At 35.5% G+C, this 13,453-nt stretch overlaps 1 protein-coding gene and 1 long non-coding RNA gene across 2 annotated transcripts in view; both read right to left on the reverse strand.

The window, feature by feature from the left end:
* Positions 1-689: 689 nt before the first annotated feature.
* On the reverse strand, positions 690-5,046 carry LOC128986591 (uncharacterized). Its single transcript, XR_008490140.1, has 3 exons — positions 4,607-5,046; positions 2,060-2,200; positions 690-904 (listed from the first exon to the last, which is right to left on the reverse strand). It is a non-coding gene; the product is annotated as an uncharacterized LOC128986591 (long non-coding RNA).
* Positions 5,047-6,692: 1,646 nt separating this feature from the next.
* The window catches only part of LOC128986590 (lysosomal aspartic protease-like), a 28,429-nt gene continuing 21,668 nt past the window's right edge, over positions 6,693-13,453 (reverse strand). The window contains exons 7-9 of the mRNA XM_054407029.1: positions 13,257-13,440; positions 8,082-8,174; positions 6,693-6,928 (exon numbers count right to left, since the gene is read on the reverse strand). Of these exons, the coding sequence (XP_054263004.1) occupies positions 6,767-6,928; positions 8,082-8,174; positions 13,257-13,440 (439 nt within the window). The 3' untranslated portion in view covers positions 6,693-6,766. The remainder of the gene's footprint in view (positions 6,929-8,081; positions 8,175-13,256; positions 13,441-13,453) is intronic.

Raw genomic sequence — 13,453 nt, forward strand, 5'->3', positions numbered from 1 at the left:
AGGACATCAAAATATTGGTTGCTTTATGGCAGTAAGTTAAGCCTTAAAATATTAAACGCAACGTACATTACCTTAAGCTTTAATCTACGCAGAAAACTTTGGGTGGATACATAATTTGACCTTATAATCTATATTATAATACAGTTACCACTCACTCATTCATTGATCACTATTCCTCAAAAACTACCATGCATATGTACTCAGAACTTGGTGGCATGGAGGTTTCACTTAACCTCCATAATAGGTTTCACTTAATATGTACAAGAAGTAGCATTGAGAGATTCCATCAGGGCTCTGGCTCACTGGCTTTAAAATTACAATGTTAACATATTTTTCTTTTGACAGAACTTTCGTTTAATTGTATTAGCTACCAAACCGCTGTTAGGAAAATTCTAAGCAAAACCAATGCAAAACAACTGTTTGTAGCAAAGAAAATTTTTCAATTCTGTTGTGAAGCCCAAGGGGAGGGGCAGCTAGAAACCTATAAATGATGCTATAACACTTTATTTAAATGTTGTATAGGATAACTGAGTTAGGTTAAAAATAATAAGCCTATTCTGCAAAGCTTGTGAGTGAAGGGTGAGAGCATTTAATTTTTAATAAGGCCTCATCAAATTACACCAGACCCTGCTTTAGAAAAGACATCTCAGTGATCAACAAAAAGTTTAAAAGTTCAAAACAGTTCTTCAAACATAGCCAAAATATCACTATTTGTGGGGGTATAAATAAAATGTAGCAAGTGACATTGGTTATAGTAAATTTATTTTATGAAAATATAAAGTATAAAACAAACTTGAAAATTAGAACATGAGTTAAATTAAGTGACATTTTACTTATACATTATTTACTGTCGCATAACCTCAGCCTGATGTTCCTATTCTGTGCACCAATAACTCCTCTTTTCCTGCAACAAAAAAAAATCATAAAGTATCGACTAAGGGAGTATGTTTTATCTAATTTTTTTTTAATTTTTTCTGTACATGTAATCTGCTTGAGTTAAAAATTTCAGCATGGTTTTCCAGTTCACTAAGTACGGTAATTTTTTACTTGAATTGTTTTGACTGTGATTAAAGCTGAAACTGTGAGCAAACATTTATTAATATAGTTATTTGTGTGACAAAACGGCACGGAGACGGCTGGACACTAAATCAAGTAAATAGGGGGCCCGGGATCGCTGAGCCCAGGGGCCCATGATGGCTCTCTCCGGCCCTGATTATCATTGACATTATCAATAGTCTAAAAAATTGGGGAGCGAGCAGGTCTAGTGGTTAGAGCGCGGTCATTCCGGTTCCTGGGGTCCAGGGTTCAAATCCCGCCAAATCACCAATGGATTTTAACTAAGTGATAATGCCGTAACCCCTAGGTCTAGCCTGAAGTAATGTGAAAAACAATCCCGGGCTCCAGCCTAGCGTGCGGGGACAAAAAGTCTAAAAAATTGTTGAAACACACAGCGAAATGTAGCTACATGTCAGCTACAGAGCTGCAAATTGTGTCATTCTGTTCACAAATGATACCAGCAAGTGGCGAGGAGCCTTGCTGCAGCGTACTTAAGCGAATTATGGATTTATACGCAGAAACTGGCTCTTACTTGAAAAACCACCCTTGTATGTTCCTTATACTAATAAACCAAATTAACAAACCCGAGACTTGTTATTAGAATTCTAAAACCCGTTGTTGCAACAGTTTAAACGAGTAGGTAGTTTTATCGAATTGGCCAGGGTAGAGTACTCGTCTGTCCTACAGTTATTCTAAAAGTTAGGCAAAATTTGCAATAACATTTTAACAAAGGCGAGGATGATATTGCTCTCCTCCTGGGCGTCTGCAGGATCTTTTGAGCGCTTCTAGAGCTCTGAACCTTAGATTAAATTAAAATAATTAATCAGTCAAAACCGTGAATCCTTCTCAGCACCCCGGGGAAGAAATTTGAGCGTGGCTGGTACTAGGGGTAGGCTGCTCAGTAAATACAATCTTATTCGCCCCTCATAATTTACGTCACATGCTTTTTACACTTTGGATCTTAGAAAAAATGTAAGTTAATGGGATATTTTAAGTAGGCTACCTATTGAGTTTTTCCATGCACGAAAACACTAAGAATGCTCTAGTTTTTAACCTTGGTGAACCCGTCATCGGCCACTGATGCCATGTCTTGTCATCACGGCCTGTGTCGAACTACAGGGAGTGTCGAACTATCGAGGTTCTACTGTAACAACAAAAGTAAACCTTATGAAATAAACAGTTCTATAACTAATATGCTCTACAAACCTTTTAGGTACTGGCCCTAAATTTGGCTTGTCACAGCCATGCACGGATGCAGTTTTTTTTTACTTTCAATTCAGTGGCTTCAGCCAACAGTCTCTTGGCTACAACTGAAACAGTTTAAGTGAAACGCCTCATAATAGATAACAATAACAAAAGAATTTGTTATGCAAATCTATATAAAGCTCAAATACCACTGACTCATTCATTCACTCACTCATCACGAAATCTCAGAAACCATAAGACCTAGGAACCTGAATCTTGGCAGGCATCATCCTTTTGGGTAGTAGACGATCACTAAGAAAGGATTTTACCCTCCGACCTCTGGGCTCCGCCCCAGTGGCTCTGGAGTTTCCCATGTTAACCTTATGAGAAATGGAATTAATGAATCTTAACAGCTGTTTCAATTAAACAAGATGGTTCTGTTCTATGATGTTTAATAGCATTAAAGTTACAAGGATTACCAACAGGGTGCAGCACTATTATTTCTTTTACATTTATGACAACAGCTAATTTGCAACCAAAAGGTGAGTGAGCGTAGCGAACGAACTTCAACCTGGAGGCGAGTTAGCGTAGCGAACGAGCTAACCTGAAGGCAAGTGAGCGCAGCGAACGAGCTCTAACCTAAAGGTGAGTGAGCGTAGCGAACGAGCTCCAATCCAAAGGTGAGTGAGCGTAGCGAACAAACTTCAACCAGGACGTGATTGAGCCATGCGAACGAGATCATCTTGAAAATTAAGAAGTTAAACGGGGCAAAGCCCGCGGGTTACAGCTAGTATTGGAAGAAAAATACAAAACAATCAGCTTTTAGAGAGAATATGCCATGTATTTGTATTTAACAAACTAGCTTTGACAATCTCACTTCTGTAGTAAAGTACAGAATAGACATAATTGGTCAGTGTGTGTTTTCAGGGGTGTACAGTGGGATTTACCAAATGAATCAAGTACAAAAAATTTAGTTTAGACTCGTTCAATGGTCTTGCCTCTCTGTTCAACCTGAAATTCTGGCTAAATTAAGCAAGATGGAAAAAGAAGTAAACCATAAGTCTGGCATTAATTTTTTTTTAAACAACTTTCTTCCAAGTGAATTTTTGTTTGACCAACAAACGAAAGTTTTAGTAAGTTTAACCTACTAACTTTCTTACTCTAAGGTTTTAATAATATTAAGTTATGATTTAGGCTATTAATATTTTTTGTTTTAAATTACAAATCATCAATAAAATTTAAAAACTATAGGCCTACAAATGGTAAGGTTTATTTAAAGCAGAAAATTTAAGAATTTTTCCAAAATTGTTAATACCGGTACCATAAGTTAAATTGCAGCACACAGACCAAGTTATTCATAATAATGTCTAAATTACAGTTCTAAATTCTGCAAATTTCGATGCAAAGCAAGATGGCAACTCATCTTGTAACGTTTGTTCAAACGGCAAGCCACTTGTTTTAAATCTGTGTTCACTGAAGCTAATTAGTTAATTTGAAAAATAACACAGCAGCCTAGGTAACCTTGTTACAATAACTTTACAACTTACAGCATGGGCAATATACCGTACATCTTTAGTAACTTAAATAGGCACAAGTTACCAGGATATGATTTAAAGTTAACAGCTACATAAAACCAAAATGGCAGGTCTCCAGTCAAGTGACATTTTGTAGAAGGTTGTTTTAAATTAGTTCATTACGGTAGCCTACCTTTACTTAGTTTAATCAATGGGTATGGCGTACAAAACTTAAAATCTTTGAGAGATGCTAATCTTAACCCATCTAAACGTTTGCCGAAAAACCCTAGCATCAGGACATAGGACTAGGATAAGCCCTTAGACCTAGGCTACAGTACCAAGTCTATAACTTAAGACATAGGCCTAAGCTAAATTAAAATATTTTTCTATAGGCCTAGGTCTATTTATCCAATCCATCGAAAATCATTTCTTCATTCTTAAATGAAACTTCATAACTTCGGCCTATGATAATTTAAGACAATCTACGCTGATAAAAAACTGCATCATTAAGTTACATATTGGCTTGTGTGTTCATAATATTGTAGCCCACCGGATTTGGCAAAAATAAGTAACTAGGTCTTGAACAATTCCAGATACAATATTCCAACGGATCACAATACTTTCTAGGCCAACTATAAAACAATTCACCAGTCATGAGGCCTAGGGCAAGCACAGGCCTAGAATTATTCTGGATCCTAGTCCAAATTTGGCAGTTTATTGTTGTAAGATAATTTTCAGAGCACTTGTAACTTGAGGTTCTAATGTCAGTATGATTAGCATTCTAACACACATATCTTATCATAACAATGGAAAAAATATTATGAATACATTGAAAAGATTAGCTGACTCACCTTTATGTTTCGTTGGCTCACAAGCACTTTTGTTGCAGTTAGTCTTCTAAAATCGAACACTATGGAATTAATTAACTATGAACAAAGAAATTGAAAATTGACAAAAACTAACTTCAATATGAATACTTTATGTCTAAAAACTCTGATATAGTAATAACGCGAGAAACAAACGTCGCAAAAAGACAAACTGACAAGACACACAAAGACAAAGACAAAGAGGTTAGGATTGTTTAGGGGTGGATCCTGGCGTCTGGCTGGCGTCGCTTGGTCGAACTGCATCATGGGAATTCGCGCTGTTGTTTTGTTGACTCTGTTTCAGGGCGGAATCTATGAACTCAAAAAGGGCAGTATTTTGTTGTCCTTGAATCCAGCCACAATGTTCCTAATATTTGCAACCTTGAATTGTGAATGCAAATTGTAGGGAAAAGTTTACCTTGAATCAAGGGTCCTTGCTATCTGGGACTACTTTCTTGTTCAAATTACATTTACTGGCAATATGGTTCAACATATTGCAAATGGAGCATCTTTTTCCGAATTCCGGACGCTTGAATTTTTGGTGGTTGTAACCAGCCAATTCACCCAGCAGTTACAAATGAAGTTATTGTTAGCGCCTGGAGGTCTCGGGGAAAACTGCGCGAGCACTAGGATTACTTTTACCATCTTGAGATCCTCCTTTCTTAGATGACCTTTATTTACCTTTATGTACCTTTATTTAACTTTTGATTGCAAATTTTACATAAGGAACTGTCAGTGTTTGTAGGACATAGGCTTTCCAGCTGAAGCTTAGTCCTTTTCCGCAGCCCTACAGATTTCTAATGCTTTGGCCAGATCCATATTGTTTTTTCTTGTCAGGGGAGATGTCTTACAGTAATAAAATAAGAGTCTTCTCAGCTTAATATTATATTCTGTCATGTTGGCAACTTGATTATTATGCCGGCTTCCCCCTGTCTTTGTTTTGTAGGCCGCATTTTTGTTCCAAGTGGCAACGGCAACACACCAAAACCGAATGGGATGGCTGAATGGAAATGTTTAAAAAACAATAAATAATTTTATTATAACCGTATCAAGAAAGGATTGAAATTTTCCTACGGTTACAGAGTGGCTACTATTTTCAATAAAATCCAGCGAAAACAACTGAAAGCTGATTACAAGTTGTCGTTAATTTTACCTACTACGGGAAATTATAGGGAAAACATAGACAAAAAGAATTTAATGACACACAGGTAAAGCTTTTATAGTTATAACTGAACTATTATACTGGTTAAGGGAATGTGTATAAAAGCAATATTTGCTACTAAAGTAATATTCTTGAGGATAATCAAAAGGCATATTAACCTGCTTCAAATAGGGAACGGGGCTTTGTGGGGGATTTTATGGAGTAAAAATGGAGGTTTCCCATTTTTGACCCTAACAAAAAAGTTGCAATTTCTTTCTTAACCATTTTGAAGAGCTTAAAAAAAGAAATAATTTAGTATATTGAAGCGCTGTTGTATGCCTAACGGTCACGGAGAAAAAAAATTTAATACAAAATTCCCATGTTATTCTTATGGAGAAAATGAAAACCGTTGTAGTTTACTCGTTAACGAATATATGTTAATAAAATTTGGCAAATTTATTTATTTCATTCTTTGCTATGACGTATGTCAAAAAATATGTTTTACCTTCCCCGTAGCAGCAAACCTAAGCACTCGTTAAATCTAATGTTATTTAAATTCAGAATAAATATATGTCTTTTTTATGGAAATATTTTAGTACGGTAAAAATGTAATCAGACAAGTAGAAATTCGCTTAGTCTGCAGGTTTGCTGCGGCGGGGGTATTTAAATATTTAGCAGGTTTTGGAAGTAAATAACAACTGGAAATGATAACAGGTATTCTGAAGAAGCCATGGCAACCAACATCTCAATTTCAAAAAATGAGACGGATAACAGGTTTTGGAAATCGGCTACTCATGTAGGCTTTCATAAAATACCTTTTTGGATTTTATGGGTCTGACCTTACATACCTTTTGAGATAAGAAGTTGGATCCTGTTACTATCAAAATTTAAATACAAGTTTTTTTATAAGAATAAATAATGTGCATCTGATCTTATAGAAAACTTTATTTTAACATTCAGTATAGTATGTCTTGTAATAATAGTCCATAAAAGCTTGAAGAGATTTAATAGCCGCCAGAGACCGCAGGAGAGAAGCCGATGCGTTTTTTTTCAACATCAAATCTTGTGTAGTATTTCCTCATGAACACTGTTCCCAGTATTATAAACTTTTCATCAGAGGGAGTTATGGCTATAAAACAGGCATCTGCACCAATCCTATTTTGCCTCTGTAAAAAAGTAAATATAATTAAGTACATTACAAAACTAACAAAATAATAATATTATTTTTCAATCTGAGACTAGCAACATAATATTGAATATTCATTAATGCCTTTAAAGGGCCATCCACAGATTAAGTAACATTAAGGATGGGGGATGGGCCTTGATCATATGAGGAATCGAAAAAGAAACCTTCGCTGTTTCGAAACAACAACCGAGTCAACCGATATGACCATTTAAACTCACAGAGTCAAAAGTCACGCCGGCACGATATATCGTTGCTTAGCGCTTTTCGGATGAAACACGATTATATGTTAGGCATATGTGGTTTTTGCTTTAGTTATTGAGCTAATTGAGCTAATGGACACATATTATAGCCTACAGGATGTCCATAAAAAACGTTTCAGGACTTTGGGATGAATCCTCATACCAAAAAGGAAGAAAAAAGTTTATTTGAAGGTATGTCCGAAAATGCATATTTACCTAGATATCCGCCATTTTGTTTTTATGCATAACTATTTTTATCCTTGAAGTTTTTCATTCAATGATTATGACACTTGGTAAGCATGTTAACGTACACAAGACCTCTATTATAGAAAAAATAAAGTTGGTCCGATAAGAAATTTCAAAATGGTGGCCGTTTTAATTTGTAACTCTTTAAATATCTTTTTTATATATACACATATTATTAATATTTAAGTAGTACTAGTCAGCACGTTTTCTAAGTTAATCTTTTGATGCACAATTTTGATATTTTGTTAGTATTTATTTTGAGTAAGTAGTATTATTACAATGTATTCTTTGTAAAAAAATGGATTTTCCGTCAATAAATAAAAAACTCAAAAATGGATAATTTTAACAATAAATTTCAAGAAAATTTTTTCTTAGCATTTTAAATTCCAACTAAAAACTAGATTGGGCAAGATTTTCTCAATATCCTTTTCCAACTAAGATTTTTCCTCAAACCTTTCTGAGTTACCCGAACATATATTTTTCTAAAACCTCAAAAATTTAACAATATATAAGTCATAAAGTTATGATTAAAGGTTGCAGAAAACCAGTCAAATACTAACGACTCACTTTTATTATTACGATACCTTAGCTATATACAGTACGGTAGAATAAAACTAAGCACGTATGGCCTTAGTGTGTACATCTTACATGTATGATCAAATGTCTGTTTTCCAAAACAAAATTGTTTTCTCCCAAGGTTATAAAGATGTCTGGAAGGTTTGGAGCTTTGACACAGTCAACCTATGAAATAAAGGACATTATTGAGTTTTATTACAAAAGAAATTAATAATAAAGTCAAATTTCAGCCATTAAAAAGTTTGTAATAAACAAATATTTGACACAGTTAGCTCATAAAGTCACTTAAATACTCGTATTTACTAGTTCCTTATAAAATGCAATATGGGTGATTCAAAATGAATACCACAACTTTAGGAATTTAAAACTCTGCAAAGAAAGAAAGGTGAGCTAATCACTATCTGCCGGTGAACAAAGGAAGTGTAGTGTTTGTGTAAAATAAATTAAAATTATAAGAGAAAATTATTGTCGGGACCACGTAAGTTTGCAGTTGGTGGCAGCCAATCACAAGACGAGGCTAGTGCAACGTTGCCACATCGTCCGTTGACAACACTAATTAAAATATACTAAGCAATATTTTCAAATCAGCTGGTATTATTAGATTTGGCAACACCGCACCGTTCTCGTTGGGTCATTCAAAACCATATGGTAATTAGGCTCCTCCCTCAACCGCAAACTTACGTGGTCCAGACAATAATCAAGTCATTGTAACAAGAAGAACCAGAATAGAATAATGGTTATTTGTACAATATAATGAATTATTTAAAAATCATCAGCTGTTGTAATTAATTTTAAACAGGCTAAAGAAAAAATTAACTAAAAGAACTGAACATACTCCCGGCCTTGAAGTGTCCTCACTTCAACAGTTTCCAGAGCAAAGCACAGGAACACAAATTTTTGTTGTAGGCCGGCTATAGCAGCTGGTTGCTTTTTCCTACTTTTGCTTTTCAACCCATACCATCTTTCCTAGGGTACAACATAAAACCTTTTGCTGGAGACCACTGAAGTCCTAGCTCTTTGAAATGGTGATCATCAGAGTTTTGAAGGAACTTTGGTGTTTCATGATGAGATTGAAGAATAGAAGTTAACAAGTTTCGAGGGTTCAAACCCCATTTCCTCAATTTAAAGCATTCTTGTTTCAACAATTCAACAAGTTGATATTGGAGGCTGAGCGTTTCCTCTGTAGTTTGCGATGAAGAGTAGCTATTGGTCAGAGCTCCATCGGAAGATATAACCACTTGACTGGATTGCTTGACTGTCTTTACTGTAGTGGTTTCACTGTGGATTGGGTTAACGGCAGCACTGTCTGTTTGGATAGCAACCCGGTCAGCAGGATGGGTGTCAGCATTATCAGTAGGGTTTATAACAGCATGGTCACTTGGTATAACAGCAGTGTTGGTAGGATGGATAGTGATAGTAGCACTGTCACTTGTCAAGGTAGTTGGAGCTCACTGTTGTATCTGTATTCTTAGGTTGAGGTATTGTCACTGTCACTGTGTAATTTTCGAGTTTGTGAACTTAGGAATCGTGATTTACCACTGGCCTCTTTATTGTGATGAGTTTTGTTCCAGGTTGTATAATGTCGTTGCATTTTATTTGAAACTGACTTGATAAGTTCGGTTTGGTTATATGCACTGCAGTAGTTCTATGAGGTTGAGTTGGACTGTAATCAACCTTGGTCGAATAAGGGTTGGAAACAATTTCTGAAAGCAGCACTTTAATGTGGCTGGTGATGTGGATGAATAGTTCACTGGTTTGGTCTTCATCTTCAGCTAAAGTTTCAATGTTCAAATCATCTTCACTTGACGTACTTACAATGTGATGAAAATAAGAATCAAAGTCTTCTTTCTTCTTATGGGCTTCTTGCATAAGAGTCTTTAAGGCTTCGTGTTGCACAAATGTTAATGATTCTTCTTGTTCAACAAGTTGATCTACGATGTTTCTTATTTTGTTGAGGCGTGTTTTAATAAAAGATGTGAGTAAGTTTATAAGTTATAAGTTTCAATTTTAAAATCACTTTTTGGAGATGCCATTGTACAAAAATGAGGAGATAAATGTCAAAAATTCACAAAGTGTAAATGAGTGAGTTAAGAGTTCCAATATGGAAATAAGAGTTTGGTTGGGTAAGAGTTCAGAAGCACAGAAATCAGTGGGTAAAATGAGGAAATATTAATATAAGAAGAGTTCTAGTTGATGAGTGTAATTCAAAATCGCTTAAGTAATATCTTGGATCGAAGGACCATTAAATAATGTAGAGTGTTTGTGTAAAATAAATTAAAATTATAAGAGAAAATTAATCAAGTCATTATAACAAGAAGAACCAGAATAGAATAATGTTTATTTGTACAATATAATGAATTATTTAAAAATCATCAGCTGTTGTACCATTTCGAGCGCTTTCGTGAAATTGCGAATTAATTAATTTTAAACAGACTAGAGAAAAAAATAACTAAAAGAACTGATCAGGAAGCTATAAAGTTTCATTTAGTTGCTCATTTGTTCGCTTAAGGCGTAGAGTCTCAGTTGATGCTAAGATGGCGACAGCTCAACAGAATGCTTTTTGTGTAATGGAGTACGGCAGCATTGATTAGTGAATCTACAACAGTTAGTGTGCATTTCGAACAAAGTATGGTGTTCAAACTCCTGATTGGTGGTGTATTAGTTGCTATGAACAGTTTACAGAGATTGGGTGTTTGTGCAAAGTCAAAAAATCTGGACGGCCGCGCACGAGTGATGAAAATGTAGCACCTATCCAGCAAGCATTTATTTGCAGCCCAGGTAAATTTCCAGAGAGCTTTAAATACCACAATCAACTGTATGGAGAGTCCTACGAAAAAGGTTAAGAATATGATGAAGCCTTATTGCCTGAAATTGGCTAGTTGCCTTGTTCTGTAGCCCTTTACAGCTGATAAGATAAGATTAAAATTGATTTCTGTAATGTTATCCTTTCTCAAATGGAAACAGATGAATCTTTCTTTTCAAAGATTGTGTTTAGCTATGAAGTGACTTTCCACACTAATGTTAAATTCAACCAGGACAATGTCTGTATATGGGGTACTGAGAAACCAAGGGAAACAATTCACGTTGTTTCAGCAAAATGTGACTCGCCCAAGGTGAAAGTTTTCTGTGCCATTTCAGCCAATACTGTTTTTGGTCCCTTTTTCTTCTAAGGTGCTACTGTAACTGGACTACAGTATCTGGAAATGTTGGAGACATTGGTACCGTCCGTGACTACCTGAACCTCAACTAACCGAGGTGATGGATCAGTCGCCAAGCAGCCCGTGACAGAGCACTTCATCACTGGCCTCCAAGAAGCTCTCCCCCTGAAATTTTTCTTATGGGGGTATGTTAAGGATATGCGTGTTTTGTCCATATCTCCCAGCCACCATTGATGATTTGAATCAAGAAATAACAGCAGCTATCCAAACTGTTACGCCTGATATGCTACGCTACAGAGAGTGTGGAATGAGTTTGAGTATCGGGTTGTCATTACTCTCGAGTGTCTGGAGGGGATCACATCTCTGAACTTGTTTTTGAGAGAAAATTTTGTTTGTAATATTCTTTGTAATGATAACAGAAGGTTCTATTATGTTTCTTTCACGAAATACACATTTTTAAAGTTGTTGTATTCTTTATAATGTGACAGGGATTTTTTATTTTACGATTCTGAATCAACCACTTGACGGTTTTTCATGATTTTTGCGTTGAAAGAAAGATAATTTTGAAATAGAAGGGAATTAAAACTATAATTTTAGTAGGGTTTCAGTTTTTCTTAAATTAAGTTTTCATTTTTAAAAAGTCTAGCAGCCGACGCTTACAATTTAAATTTGTTTCAACAGCTGGTTTCAAACTGCCCTTGGAATAGAAATGTTTATGTCAAGTTATTTGTTTACAAAAATATTGATGGTCAGTGTTTGTCTTTTTATACTATTCCACTTTAAAATGTAGAATTTTTCCTTCTGTAAAGGAAAGGTTATCAGGTTATCAGCAAATAATGTATGATTTTGAACTATTCTTGGCCACACTAGTGTGGCCTTGGTATAAGTGTTGTCAATGAAATCTGTGCTGGTATAAGTTTATGACATGAAAGTTTTAACTCATATTTGGGAGGTCAGAATCCTCTTAAGGTTTCTGTGGCCACGGAGGTAAGATAAAGGTAAGTTAAGGTAAGATAAGGTAAGTTACGGCAAGTACTAGTCTGCAAGGGAATACCACCAGAAAGATGCCCACCCAGATCTAAATCTTTGTTACCGTCTCGTCGACCAGTGTTAAATGTTTTGTTTTGTGTTGCATTTTATGTGTTTTGTCATTTATTTATTAACTCGTTCGAGTGCGGGCCGGTCACCAAGGACCTGGTTGGAGAATTTATCATTTGATAAATTTCAAGGAGTACAAAGCCGATTCAATGTGTTGGCTTGCAGATGAATCCGTCTGTATGCAAGCCAACACATTGAATCGGCTTTGTACTCCTTGAAATTTGTACTCCAATGTCTGTTAACCCTATTAAAACAGGGAACAAATAATTTGGACTATGAGCAGATATGGGCCTACCAACAGAGGATGGCCGCTGAATAACGGGCTTAATAATAACTGACATAAAAGATAAGTATGCCTACATCTAGTCTTACGCCATGGTGGAAGAAAAAAACATAGGTGTGCTATTCCCACATATTCTGACGTCACTTGGATTGCAAACAAAAGATCATCTGATTGTAACTGTCAAATTAGTATATGTATTTGTTTTGATTTGGTTGTTATTGTTTTTACTTTTTATTATTATAAAAACAATAACAATCAAATAAAAACCAATACATACTAATTTGACAGTTACAATCACATGATCTTTTGTTTGCAATCCGAGTGACGTCAGAATATGTGGGAATAGCACACCTATGTTTTTTCCTTCCACCATGGTCTTACGCAATTTTATTCTAGATGCATTGGCAACACTTTCTAGGTACTAGAATTGACTATTGGATTCTAGGTACTATTTTATATTTTTATTTTTATTATGATTTTTCTTCAGTCAAATTAAAATCCTTAACAAACTGTTCGAATCAGCTGTTTTGAATAACAAACAATGGTTTAAAATCACTATCACCATTGTACTATTGAAGAAGATGCAAGTGACATGTAATTATACAGGTTTTTTTTTTAGTTTCTACAAACAACCCAATTTAAAAACCACGATCAATTGCAGAATCATTGACTAACTAATATCTAGATGGGTACAAAAAATTGCTTAACTGTAAATAGTTGTTGGTCAGCCTCCTGTTTTATAAGGCCTTGGCTGAACATCCAAGACATGAGTCCTGAGTACAATGTTCTGGGGAGAGACAAGAAGCTAGTCCCAGAGTCTATCAGGGCTGTCAACTCTTCATGATGGTCCTGCACTACATCATAAGTCTCCTCTCCATAGTGCACTGTCATACTGTGTCAAAACA

Source organism: Macrosteles quadrilineatus, unplaced genomic scaffold, assembly GCF_028750875.1.
Source record: "Macrosteles quadrilineatus isolate MER2022 unplaced genomic scaffold, UCM_ALF_1.0 Scaffold_2__2_contigs__length_208266976, whole genome shotgun sequence".
In the NCBI taxonomy this organism is placed as follows: Eukaryota; Metazoa; Arthropoda; class Insecta; order Hemiptera; family Cicadellidae; genus Macrosteles; species Macrosteles quadrilineatus.